The sequence below is a fragment of the Microchirus variegatus genome (assembly GCF_963457635.1).
Source record: "Microchirus variegatus genome assembly, chromosome: 5".
Lineage (NCBI taxonomy): Eukaryota > Metazoa > Chordata > Actinopteri > Pleuronectiformes > Soleidae > Microchirus > Microchirus variegatus.
The window spans coordinates 4,896,997-4,910,997 of NC_139806.1; the positions used below are offsets into that span (position 1 = coordinate 4,896,997).

General features: G+C 39.2%; 5 protein-coding genes across 5 annotated transcripts; 2 read left to right on the forward strand and 3 right to left on the reverse strand.

The window, feature by feature from the left end:
- Positions 1-609: 609 nt before the first annotated feature.
- Positions 610-984, forward strand: LOC310927500 (histone H2B-like; the record flags this gene model as incomplete). The annotated part of the gene is made up of 1 exon (XM_083889801.1): positions 610-984. The coding sequence occupies one exon, from the start codon at positions 610-612 to the stop codon at positions 982-984; it is 375 nt and encodes a 124-aa protein (XP_083745927.1).
- Positions 985-7,824: 6,840 nt separating this feature from the next.
- Positions 7,825-8,199, reverse strand: LOC310927502 (histone H2B-like; the record flags this gene model as incomplete). The annotated part of the gene is made up of 1 exon (XM_083889803.1): positions 7,825-8,199. One exon carries the CDS (start codon positions 8,197-8,199, stop codon positions 7,825-7,827), a length of 375 nt encoding a protein of 124 aa, XP_083745929.1.
- Positions 8,200-9,749: 1,550 nt separating this feature from the next.
- On the reverse strand, positions 9,750-10,061 carry LOC310927507 (histone H4; the record flags this gene model as incomplete). The annotated part of the gene is made up of 1 exon (XM_083889808.1): positions 9,750-10,061. One exon carries the CDS (start codon positions 10,059-10,061, stop codon positions 9,750-9,752), a length of 312 nt encoding a protein of 103 aa, XP_083745934.1.
- Positions 10,062-12,370: 2,309 nt separating this feature from the next.
- On the reverse strand, positions 12,371-12,781 carry LOC310927496 (histone H3.2; the record flags this gene model as incomplete). The annotated part of the gene is made up of 1 exon (XM_083889797.1): positions 12,371-12,781. The coding sequence occupies one exon, from the start codon at positions 12,779-12,781 to the stop codon at positions 12,371-12,373; it is 411 nt and encodes a 136-aa protein (XP_083745923.1).
- Positions 12,782-13,164: 383 nt separating this feature from the next.
- Positions 13,165-13,551, forward strand: LOC310927498 (histone H2A; the record flags this gene model as incomplete). Its single annotated transcript, XM_083889799.1, has 1 exon — positions 13,165-13,551. One exon carries the CDS (start codon positions 13,165-13,167, stop codon positions 13,549-13,551), a length of 387 nt encoding a protein of 128 aa, XP_083745925.1.
- Between the last annotated feature and the right edge of the window lie 450 nt (positions 13,552-14,001).

Genomic DNA, 14,001 nt, shown 5'->3' on the forward strand with positions numbered 1-14,001 from the left:
TTTATTTTGAAGTTTTTACACTTCACTTCCGCTTCCGGTCTGTCAGCCGCCGTCTCGAGAATCAAGAAACGAAAAACAAAAAAAGGAATTTGCAAAAAACAAATTTGGGCCGTTATTTTGTTTTGTGTTTTTCATTTTTCCGTATTTTGGTTGAATACGAAAAAAGGAAAAAGGAGCATTGTTTCCGTTTTTTCGTATTTTGGTTCAATACGAAACAAGGAAATTTCCGTTCTCTCGTTTGTTGGTATTGTGAAAAAAACGGATTATACTTTAGTACCCGGACCATTCAGCTTCTCAAATGTCCCAATAAATCAATTGAAAAACAAATGTTTGTCCTTCCATAAAGAGAAGATACTAAGGCAGAAACATGTTGAATGGTTTCTATCTGAAGAAATAACTAAAAGATAAAAACGATTTGTATGTTTTCTAAAATGTCTCCAGTCAGTTTCAAACAAAGACAACACAATCTCCTCCACATCAACCGCAGTGAGAGATTCAACCAATCACAGGAGGGGGATCACACAGTAGTATTTGCATGGAGCCTTTATAAGTAGAGTCTCCTCCGCTTGCAGTCACTAATTCATTTCTGTGTAGTAGTGAACTCTCAGAATGCCTGAAACCGCCAAGCCAGCGCCCAAGAAGGGCTCCAAGAAAGCCGTGACTAAGACCGCCGCTAAGGGCGGAAAGAAGAGGAGAAAGAGCAGGAAGGAGAGCTACGCCATCTACGTGTACAAGGTGTTGAAGCAGGTCCACCCCGACACTGGCATCTCGTCCAAAGCCATGGGCATCATGAACTCGTTCGTCAACGACATCTTTGAGCGCATCGCCGGTGAGGCGTCTCGTCTGGCTCACTACAACAAGCGCTCCACCATCACCTCCAGGGAGATCCAGACCGCCGTGCGCCTCCTGCTGCCCGGTGAGCTGGCCAAGCACGCCGTGTCCGAGGGAACCAAGGCCGTCACCAAGTACACCAGCTCCAAGTAAACACGGGACTCAACAACCACATCAACACAACGGCTCTTTTAAGAGCCACACACTTTGTCTAAGAGAGTCAATATGATCTTTATACTGTGTAATCTGTTTGTAAACTGCAGAGAGTAAAAACGTCACTCAGTCTGCCTCCAGTTTTAAACACAAATTTTGAGAGAAAATGAGTGAGGAATAGAGGGAAAAAAAAATTATATATATGAAGTGTCCATTCACACATTTTCCCTGCTGCAAAAGATCTTGCTTGTGTGCACATACTTTGACAATAAAGTTTCTGATTCTCATGTGCACTACCATATAGAAGATGGATTACATTTTTCCTTATAGAAAGACCTATTTCTGAAAGACAGTTTTTACTCTAGGTGACATATTGGATGAACAATCTAAATCAGATAAATAAATTAAAAAAAATAATATTTGTTATTTACACATTTTATTCACATCTCGTGCGTCCTTTATTCAGACCTCGGATGAATCAGTGTGTTAAACTAAAGAGACAAAAGTAATATTTGTTTATGACAAACAAGCTCTTGGTTTTAGGAGCAGCCTTCATGTGTTCATAATCACATCAGATTTTGAAGGATCACATGATTTATGATTAAAATAAAAAGTGTTCATGTTTACATTTGAACTAAACTACAGTAATATAGTAGAACGGATCACAGTCATCACTAAAGAAACATAAGTTATAACAGAGTTATTAATCACGTATTGAGAATGTCAATATGTTTATCATTATTAATAAACATAATTACACCTTCAGATCAACCCTATAAATATAGAAATAGGGTTACACTCATCCTCATGGAAACATTATTACTACATCATGTGTTCATAAGAACAACGAAAATAATACATATTATTTGTATGACACTTTACATTCAGCAATCTCAAAGTGCTGAAAAAAAAGTGCAGAATAGGATAAAAAGTAAAAAGAAAGATAAGTAATTAGCTAAAAGTTGAAAGGAGATCATATTGTGGACATTTAACAACAAGCCTTGGAGAACAGGTAGATTTTTAGGTCTTTTTAAAAAACATAACTTTCACCGCTAGAGCAAGAAAAAAAAGAGTAAATGTTAGAATTTAGTATTTGTTGTTCTTTTGACAGTGTTCACAAAACACTTTCTCTCTTTTTTATATAAACACTGACTTTTTAATTAATATTTTATTTTTGACAGACTTCTCAGACATGCTGTCCCTGACTCTCTTCTCCTCTTGGGGGCGCTGATGCGCCATGAAAACCCAAAGAGTTAGAATATGGTGCCTCTGTCTTCAAACAGGTCCTCAAAGAGACTTTGAATAGCCGTGAATCTCAGCATAATGCGTCACATCTTTGAGTGAACTCTATCAATAATAAGCCAAAATGAGTGGACGAGGAAAAGGCGGAAAAGGTCTCGGTAAAGGCGGCGCTAAGCGTCACCGCAAAGTTCTCCGTGATAACAGCCGTGTCCGAGGGAACCAAGGCCGTTACCAAGTACACCAGCTCCAAGTAAACACGGGACTCCACGACAACAAGAACAACACAACGGCTCTTTTAAGAGCCACACACTTCATCTAAGAGAGTGAAATAATCCTTTATACTGTGTGAAAATCATCTGTTTGTAAACTGTAGCAACTAAAAATCTCACTAAATCAACATGAGTGCAAGTCTTTACCAAGAAAAGAACATGCACCAGGAAACGTGAAACTGGTTAGATTCATAAACCACATTATATCACACTGCAGCTACAAACATACAGATAAACACTTGCGTGATGTCAACCAAATATTGCCACACAAAAATATATCCAAAGATGTTCAGGGAATATTTATTTTTTATTGCATCTGTCATTTGACCTACAAGAATCAACGACATCTGATTCCAGGTGAGTCTTGTTGTCGAACAGACGAATTAGCCCCAGTTATGACAACATCTGGTATTAAAAAACAAAACAAAACCCATTCTTATAATCACACTATACAAACAAAATAAATGTAGACAATATTGGAATGCTGCATCTCAACTTACACTTTGCGAGATGGACAATAGGAAAATCTTGTTGACTTTGTTTCATAAACGCCACACCTGGATCTACATATTCCAGGTCTTCTGCAAGCCTCAGTCTCTGCAACTGTCATAAAAAAATTATAAAAAATTGGATTTGTGTGCACAAAAAAATCCTTTAATTTATACAATTTGTTCTCTGTTAATCTCACCGTAAAGCAGCAGGAGAGCGATGAGAACCACGAAGGCCACACGATAAAAAGACATTCTTGCTTCTGGAAAGTGTGTTGATCCAGAGTGATGATGAGACATAAGAGTTCATCTTATTTAACAGCTCGACTCAGGACGAGAGGAGGAGTTAAACAGGGAGGAACTTTGTGTCCAATGTAGTCATAGTCATGGCCTCCAACTATTTTTTTTTTTATAATTACTTTGAACATCTGTCAATTATTTGCAATTTACTGCATGTATCAACAATTTCAAATGAAGAGAAGTAAAACATTAAAACTGATTATAGAGGAGACGACGCTGATTCGACGGCTTCCTGAAATTACCGTAATAACCACACGTTTGGCTTTCACATGCAACTTCTCAGCATTCAGAAACTGTTGGATTTTTTTATTTTTTTTCTGAGAGCACAAACCGTCGCATATTACAGAAATGCAAAGTGTGCTTATGCAAACACTCGGTGTATTGCCAATGACAAATAAAGGTTAAAAAAAAGTAAACATACTTTTGTCGGTAATAACTAAAGAGAGACAAAGACACAATCAATCAATATACTAGAGCTGAATCGATTATTAATCGATTACTAAATTAATCGCCAACTATTTTGATAATCAATAATCAGTTTGAAGCTTTTTTCATGATTAAAACAAGATGTCTGATTGTTTTAACTTGTTAAATGTGAATATTTTCTTTGTTTCTTTGCTCCACATGACATAGAAATCATTAAAACTGAATCATTTTGGTTTGTGGACAAAACAAGACATTCGAGAACATCGTCATTTCCAGCTTTTACAAACACTGATCAACGTTTTTTAACATTTACTGACATTTTATGGACCAAACGATTCATCGATTAATCAAGAAAATAATAGACAGATCAATCTATTACGAAAATAATCATTAGTTGCAGCTCTACAATATATTGTTCATTATCACTAGTGCAACAAGCTATAAGAAGTTATAACACAATATATATCATAACGAACCTGAGAATCATAACAATGTTAAAAAAAAACTGCAAATCTAATAATTTGTCAAATAAATACAATAAATACATAATATGTAGTGAAAGACTGAAAATACAGATTATTTACAGTAAACTATAAAAGTCAAACAGTCCTCACTGACTGAGGTTTGTTATCATTTCAGTTAGCATTTTCCATCTGATTTGCTGAACTTTTTTTCCCTGAGTTGAGAGAGCATTTCAAACAATAAAGGCAATCATTCCTTTAAAGCTCGATTTAATCAAAACAAGATGGTTTAATTTAATTTAATTTAATCACGTTTTACTTGTTTAAGACACTGGGAGATAATCCAGTCTTTCATTACTAATGTTTATTAAATGACTCAACACTTTAGCTAAAGCTGTTAACAACTAAATAGAGTTTAGCCAAATTAAACTTGTCGTGTCAATACTGCACTTTACGCCAGCAGCCATGGTCACCGTCCTCATCAGATACGATTATTTACCAGATAAACAAATTAATTACGGCTGGTTTTATTAGCTTACAAGGCTCCCACGCTGTGCTACTACAGTTAGCATGCTAGCGCAACGCTACTACAGCTAGCATGCTAGCGCGGCATGTTGGCACACAGCCACAACTCATCGGGATATCATTCAGAATTGTGAGTGGTGAATGGGTTTCACGGTTTATTTTTATCACATATTTTTTAAGTATTTTGTCCTGTTCTGTCAAGCTCAAGTCTGACCGATTTTACTGTTCACGTAACACAGCAGCGAGTGAGAGGTAAACAAAGATCCATTCTAAAGGTGAGATGACCACTCCGCACACCTCTTTTGGACACTGAAGAATAAAAGCCTGATAGATATTGTTATTACAATCAACATCTCTAAAATAAAGACTTGGGAGCAGGTTTATTGTTTTGCTGTGTGAATGAGGGGGAGATTGTTTTTGTTGTTTTTATTGACTTTCTAACTGCTTTCTGACTGCTAAATTCCAAATCCCCCCCCCCACACACACTGTGCAATATTTTAACTGTTTTTCCTCCATTTTCATATTGTTTACATTTGTTTTTCATTTTCATATGCACCTTAAGCCAATGTTTTTTATCTTTTGCACTACTTATACAAACTGCACTACTTTTATATATATTTATATATTTATATTTACAAAAAACTTATGTATGTATATACTGTTGTTTACAAACACAATGCTGCCTCTTATTTTATTTTCCTTAACAGTTGCCAAGCAACGACATTTCGTTGCCAGTTTTTCACTGTTGTGTTCTCTGTTTAATAACAATATAAAGGAAGTCTAAGTCTCCTTTAGTAAACAAATGTCTTGTATTGAAACAGTGACATAAATAAAGTGTGTGTTTGTAACTGTGTCCAATAATAACCTCTGCATAAAAGGAAGTGTGTGTGAGCTTCACCATCATAAAGTGTGTGTTTGCTGCTGCACAAAAAGTGCACTTTATTACACAGTGATCATCAGCAGCTGCTTGTTTGGACTCGGACTCTGTGAACAAACGAGTGCAGCAGCAGAGAAACAGGTTTGTGTGAAGTTCTGGTGAAACTTTAGACTTTACCTGCTCATCTCCTCCAACTCATCAGGCGCAAAAAGGAAGCTGCGACGAGATTTCATCAGGTTCGGATCACCCCAAATCGAAACGGAATCAAACAGACTGCAGAGCACTATTAAAACACAACTCACCCTCCAGAAAACATGAAACGTATTCTGCAGAAAACTCGACCAATACACAAAATAAGCCTTCTCGGCTACATAGGGAAACTATTTGAAAGAATACTCACTTCACGTCTCAGGAGGAGTTACTTTGTTTCTGATCTGAATGATGAATATATCTGGACGTATTTAAAGTCACCTTTAACTAAAACACATTGACATTTATGCGTGTATGTCTCTTTATCATGTGGCCGTCGCGGCTCTCTTTGCTTCTAAGTTTAACAGGTTTGCACGTATTCCTGGTAAATAATAGCTAGTGCTGCTAACGGTGCAGATAGCTAACAGGAGCAGCGACACATGTTATATCATCATAACATCCTGGTAACATTCACTGTATTTGCTTTTCTCTAATGTTTTAAACATCGTCTTAGACCTGGAAGGCAGAGTGTGTTTGTGTATCGGGGTGTGAAAGTTAAACAGTGGCATAGAATATGAGATATTTTGAATTTTAACCAAATGTTTAAAATACATATTTATTTTGGCTAAGACTCTTAGTCACGCAAGTCGTGCTCAGATCTAATCAAATTCAGCGTCGGGCCCCATGAATGCGTGGGTAGAAATTCGCCTAAATTGCAATGGTTGCCTTGGCCATTATTAAATGTACCATACACAACATTCAATTACATATATAAATACACTTGTTAGGGCCCCGAGCCAAGAATGGCAGTGGCCGAAACGGCTCCTGGTACAAATGTTCATTACAGTTGTCCACACTGTTTATTTATGTAATTTAAAATAAAGCTCTGTTTTTGATATTAATATATTAATTTTGCATCATCAATAGTATTGTTAAGTATACGTGTGCTATCTAGGCCGCCCCCCTATTGACCACAATAGATGCGCATTGGCCTCCAGGTCATTTGAGTTTGAGACCCCTGATTTAGAGCGACCAATTCACCTAATCCCCATATTGCATGTGGGAGAATATGCAAACTCCTTGCAGAAAGGCCCTTGTTCCAACTGGGGCTCGAACCCCGGAACCTGGGTCTTCTTGCTGCAAAGGCCGTTTTCTACCATGTTCCCACCAACGTGCAGAAGACTTCCAGATTCTACAAAAGTAAACAATCATGACTTCATTGAATAATAACCAATTCTGCTTCCAGTGACAATACCTGGCAGTGACACAAGTTGACTTTGGCGCCTAAACGATTATACAACAGCCTGAGGATCATCAAAAATAATATTATTCTGCCCACGCCCTTCACTTCTATTTGTTGTTCTCTTTTAAACTTCATCATTGTACAAGAATGAAGACATAAAACCAACCAACCATGAAATTGAGAATAATGCTGTATAAATGATCATTCCCTCTCATATCGTTCAGCCATAGTGAGAAACCAAAACTGGATTTTCAGCTTAAAAAATGTAACGAGCAAAAACGCTGATAAATAAAGTCTGTGAGTTTTTACCACTATTTTTCATGAATAAAAAGGGACTTTTTGTTCTTGACGTTTTTGAATAAAGGGAAAAGACTTTATTCGATTACGAACTCAGTCAAAGAACAGAAGTTGAGTTGGGACTCATTTAAAAAGTACATGCAAGTATAAAAAAAAAAACGACTGGAAAGATCTGCGTTCCTGGTCAAGCACCCTGTATTAGCACGTGTAGCCCAGCAAGGGGCGTCGAAGTATTTGTATAATTATTAAACGTTTCGATATTGAAAACAATGAAGGTCCTTCTTCTCTAATGTGCACCATGACATTAGATTTACAGATTAATTGAGCAAATGAAACCAAATTCTAAACATGTTCTTATGACATTCAGCTTAATTTATACTTAATCCTAATCACCGAAATTCTGAGAGACAACATGAAGGACATTACATTAGAGTTCCACAGTACAAAGGATTATATTGACTCTCTTAGATAAAGTGCGTGGCTCTTAAAAGAGCCGTTGTGTTGATGTTGTTGAGTCCCGTGTTTACTTGGAGCTGGTGTACTTGGTGACGGCCTTGGTTCCCTCGGACACGGCGTGCTTGGCCAGCTCACCGGGCAGCAGGAGGCGCACGGCGGTCTGGATCTCCCTGGAGGTGATGGTGGAGCGCTTGTTGTAGTGAGCCAGACGAGACGCCTCACCGGCGATGCGCTCAAAGATGTCGTTGACGAACGAGTTCATGATGCCCATGGCTTTGGACGAGATGCCAGTGTCGGGGTGGACCTGCTTCAACACCTTGTACACGTAGATGGCGTAGCTCTCCTTCCTGCTCTTTCTCCTCTTCTTTCCGCCCTTAGCGGCGGTCTTAGTCACGGCTTTCTTGGAGCCCTTCTTGGGCGCTGGCTTGGCGGTTTCAGGCATTCTGAGAGTTCACTACTACACAGAAATGAATTAGTGACTGCAGGCGGAGGAGACTCTACTTATAAAGGCTCCATGCAAATACTACTGTGTGATCCCCCTCCTGTGATTGGTTGACTCTCTCACTGTGATTGGACGAGGAGGAGACAGCGTTGTCTTTGTTTAACATTACTCTGCTTCCGTATCTTGTAACTAACATTAGGTCAAACAAAAGAGAAATACATTCGGAATAAACAACAAAGAAAACAATTTATGCAAAATTAATGTATACTTTTCAAAAGCCAGCAAAGTTCAGTATTCAGCTCTAGAGTAAGAGATAATGTGGACATTTTAAAAAGAGACCAAAACAAACAAACATAAATTAGATAAATGGTAAATTCTCACTTTAAAGGTGCATTATGTAATAAATCTAAAGCAACTGGCCATAAATTCCTCCTAATATGTCACAGAGACTCAGGAATAATGTTCATATAACAAACTGAACTCACCAACAACAACAGTACAGACAAAATATTTGCATTCAAAAAAATATTTTGCAGACTGCAAATCATGTTTATGTTTTGAAATCATGTTTTGGCATGTGGCGCCACCTACCGCCGTCTACCAATCATTGCAGTTAATAGAGTCTCTGCTGCCAAGCAACCACGGGTTGCTAGTTTCATCTCGGTATTTGGAATTTGAATGTAGTAAGCGTTTTTGGCCACATTCTTACATATAACACCTTTAAGAACCATGGGTCCAGACAGACTATGACGTGAGAGCAAAACAACTCAGCAGACGTTAACCTTATTGTCCTCCAGATTAAGACATTTAAAAAAGTCTCCCAACTGCTCACGAACTACAACAGGGGAAAAAAATCAATTGCATAAATAGAAGGATAAAGAATGGCAGGAACCAGGGACCATGCTACTCCACGTCTACAGACAGCATGAGGCTCAAAGTATTTGGTTAAGAAGCAGGGGTTTTCCCACAATCAGAGCAACCCGTGAGAACGGGGGTCAAGATGGAAGAAACCTAATAAATAACCAAGAATACAAAACTAAACATAAGCATTAACGAAAGGAATAAGGAATTCACATCAAACCCTACAGCTTAAACGTATTTGATCACCAAATACGATGAAACATAGATTTACTCGGTCTCCATAAGATTCATGTCCGAAACATTTCATATATTTGTTTTGTTTTTTCATATTAAGTGATGCTTAAACATTCCTACTTACGGCTAAAGGAGCTTCAAAAAGTTAATCTTCCTTTGTTCTCTTAACTTTATATCGCTCGTTCGACGTCTTTTCTTCTCCAGCTAGTTTATGTAGCGCTACATTTTGACGAGTGCGTTCACCGATTTGGTCCAGTCGGGGTAATTAGTTCCGCATCTATAGTTTAGGAGCCTAAGATAAACGCTTAAAATGCTGAGAAAAAATGTGGGTCAGTTACAAGTGCATTGATATTGTGAATTGGGTGATGTATATTTAGGACTGTAATCTCTCAGAGACAAAGTGGTTGGCTCTTAAAAGAGCCGTTGTTGTTGTTTTGTTTGAGGCCAAAGTGAGTTTAACCGCCGAAGCCGTACAGAGTTCTTCCCTGTCTCTTCAGAGCATAAACCACGTCCATGGCGGTCACAGTCTTCCTCTTGGCGTGCTCGGTGTAGGTGACGGCGTCACGGATCACGTTCTCCAGGAAAACCTTGAGCACACCGCGAGTCTCCTCGTAGATCAGGCCAGAGATTCGCTTCACTCCGCCGCGGCGAGCCAGACGGCGGATGGCGGGCTTGGTGATTCCCTGGATGTTATCACGGAGAACTTTCCGGTGACGCTTAGCGCCGCCTTTACCGAGACCTTTTCCGCCCTTTCCTCGACCACTCATTTTTGCTTATTATTGATAGAGTTCACAAAGAGATGTGATCCATTATGCTGAGATTCACGGCTATTCAAAGGCTGATTGAGGACCTGTTTGAAGACAGAGGCGCCATATTCTTCCTCTGTGGGTTTACATGGCAGATAAAGTAGTTTGTGGTGCATCAGCGCCCCCAACAGGAGAAGACAGTCAGTGACAGCATGTCTGAAAAGTCTGCCAAAATTAAAAAAAAAAAAAAAAAAAAAAATGCATATATTATTATATATTAATACTTTTTTTAATTCAGTTGTTCAAACTATGTGTCAGGCAACAGAAAGTATATGAATACCACATTTGCCACAATTGAAGAAAAATAAATTAGTGAACAGTAAATATATACATTTAATAATCAATAAGGAAAGTGAGGATTAGATCATGTGTATGAATAATTATGCACATTTATTAAAAACCATTCACACTTTTCAAACACCAGTTTTTTTCTGATTGATTCATTTTCAGATTTATGTATTTTTTTTGCATTTAGAATGGTGTTTCAGTACAATACTACAGTTTTTGTGTGTGTACATATACTATACATATGTGTGTTTGTGTGTATATGTATATATGTGTGTGGACTGGAGCTGAGACTTTTGAGTGCATTGAAAATGAAACAAAAAAATCTCAATGTATTCAATAATAATAATAATCAGATTCACCTTATCTCTCGCTCCATCTTTAACGAATATCACTATACCAGTGTGTGAAGCATATGTGAGAAAGAGGAGGATGATGAGAGAGGAAAATTATATCTTATTGGCAAAAAATCGGCCTCCTGTGAAAAGTCCAAAATTATTTTAGATAATAAAATAAAATAAAAAAATCAGGCAACAGGCAGGAAGTATTCTGTTTTAACGCATACATGCAAAGTCATTTATTGTCAGTGTACGGAAGACACATTAACAAAAACGTGTTAAACAATAAAAACATGTATTTATATATAATGTTTTAAATAAATATGCAAGTACCTTTTTTCTGTTAGGTTTTTATTTCAAACCTAGAGAAGTTAGCCGTAGCTTGTAAAACTATGCTATGCTAACTCTCTCTCACAAATAAACACTTATAACAGTGTTTCTGCAGGATTAGTCTAGCATTTCACAACCATCTGTCATCATTTAAGACGCATTATTAGTTTGACTTACTAAAAACACAAAGCGGGCCCACGGTTGGTGTAGTGGTTAGCACTTTTGCCTTTGCAGCAAGAACCAGGTTCCTGGGTTCGAGCCCTGTTTGGAACATCTTCGGAACAAGGGCCTTTCTGCAAAGAGTTTGCATGTTCCCCCCGAGTGTGAGTGGGTTTCCTCTGGGTTCTCCTGCTTCCTCCCACAGTCCAAAAACATGCAAATTGGGAATTAGGTGAATTGGTCACTCTAAATTGAGTGAGTGAATGGTTGTTTGTATCTGTATGTGGCCCTGTGATGGACTGGCAAAATGTCCAGGGTGTACCCCACCTATCGCTCAATGTTAGCTGAGATAGGCACAGCACCCCCCCGCGACCCTCTGGTGGAGGTTAAAGCGGTAGATAATGGATGGATGGATGGAAAAGAACACAAAGCTTGTCTCAATGAAACCCAGTGAGTTTCTGTAAAACACAAAAAATAATAATAAAAACCACAGAACCAAAAGAAAGAGACAGAACCACAGCAGCAGATAGCAGATAGCTGTGACCTCGTTGTTGAGATTTAACAAACGTAGATGATTCATGGTCATTAACAAATGCTTCGCTGTTGACTTCCACAAAAGAACCAGATGAATTTCTCATTTAAAATCTCAATGATGATGATACACTGTATCAATCACAATTCTCAGCTAGAAATAGAAGGTTTTTTGTATACTTTTTATGTATGTTTTAAATGAGTCCCAGCTCAACTTCTGTTCTTTTTGACTGAGTTTGTAATGGAACAAAGTCTTTTCTCTACATTCAAAAACTTCAAGAACAAAATGTCCCTTTTCTTCTTCATGAAAAATAGTAGATGTGGTTAAACTAAAAAAGTTGTATTACTTCTGTAATGACTAATGATGAATGATAATGAATTATTACATTATACATATGGCGTTATCACCATATAACATTATATTAAATGATCGCCATTTTATTGATGATTTTCTTGAAAGTATGAATGATGAAAGTAATAACCACTTTTTTATTTATTCATAAGGGAAAATGTAATTGTAAAGTAACTTGTATTTAACAGTTTAAATGAAGAATCAGCAGGTTTGTTGTCTATAGTTCAGAGTGAGGTGGCTCTTAAAAGAGCCTTTTGTTTAGTTTGTTTTTGACTTTAAGCTCTCTCTCCACGGATGCGTCGGGCTAGCTGGATGTCCTTGGGCATTATGGTGACCCTCTTGGCGTGGATGGCGCACAGGTTGGTGTCCTCGAACAGGCCGACCAGGTAAGCCTCGCTGGACTCCTGCAGAGCCATGACAGCGGAGCTCTGGAAGCGCAGGTCGGTCTTGAAGTCCTGAGCGATCTCTCTGACCAGGCGCTGGAAGGGCAGCTTTCGGATCAGCAGCTCCGTGGATTTCTGGTAGCGACGGATCTCTCTCAGAGCCACGGTACCGGGCCTGTAACGGTGAGGCTTCTTCACGCCGCCGGTGGCAGGCGCGCTTTTACGCGCAGCCTTGGTGGCCAACTGCTTCCTGGGAGCTTTACCCCCGGTAGATTTACGAGCGGTTTGCTTGGTTCTTGCCATGATTTTCTGCTTCTAATTTCTTGCAACAGAAGAAAAAGTGAAGCAGACACGAGCGACTCTCTGCTCTTAAACTGTGGGAGCAGCTGTGAGACGGTGACGCTGCTTCAGTCCTCCGGCTCCTGATTGGTGGTGAGCGGCTCTTCCTGGAGCGCAGCGCCGCCCAGAGGAGCCTGAAGCCCCGCTGCTTATTGGACAAAAGTCCCTGTGAAAAGCACAGGGTGAACCCCCCCTCTGCTGCTCTGCTCTGGTTGGTCTGGCAGGAGTCTCCCCCTCTTTCTTGGACATATAAAGGAGGCTTTGAGCTGTTTGAGACACAGACAAGCGCAGACTTTAATTTAGTCACAGTTTCTCTGATTCTTCCGAAAAATCCCGTTAAAGTCACGATGTCCGGAAGAGGGAAAACCGGCGGAAAGGCCCGCGCTAAGGCAAAGACCCGCTCCTCTCGTGCTGGACTCCAGTTCCCGGTCGGTCGTGTTCACAGACTGCTGCGCAAAGGCAACTACGCTCAGCGTGTGGGAGCCGGCGCCCCCGTCTACCTGGCGGCTGTGCTCGAGTACCTGACCGCTGAGATCCTGGAGCTGGCTGGAAACGCCGCCCGCGACAACAAGAAGACCCGCATCATCCCCCGCCACCTGCAGCTGGCCGTCCGCAACGACGAGGAGCTCAACAAACTCCTGGGCGGAGTGACCATCGCTCAGGGCGGCGTGCTGCCCAACATCCAGGCTGTTCTTCTGCCCAAGAAGACCGAGAAGGCCGCCAAGTCCAAGTAAACGACAACACGTCAATAAACAAACAAAAGGCTCTTTTAAGAGCCACACACTCACTCTGAGAAACTGCTCATCCTCATGTGTTTATGAACTTGAATGAATATCACTAACATATTATTAGCATTAACCATTTTAAGAAATTGCTCATCCTTCTCTTTAAAATACAACTGTCTTCAGAATTTGAGCTTAACATAAACATCATATATTTTCCTTATATGCAACAAAAATAAATACAAAATATCCTGTTCCAGTAATTGAAAACGGTAAATGATGACACCCTAACAATGTATGAAGTTATAACAATTGTAATTAAACACAATCACCACGACATTTTGTAGTTCAGATTTTCTGTATATTTGTTTTTTTACACTTTTATTCCACGTTGGAAATCATACTGTACATGCAGCAAATGACAAATGTCTGACATTATGAACAAATAAATCATTATGTTAT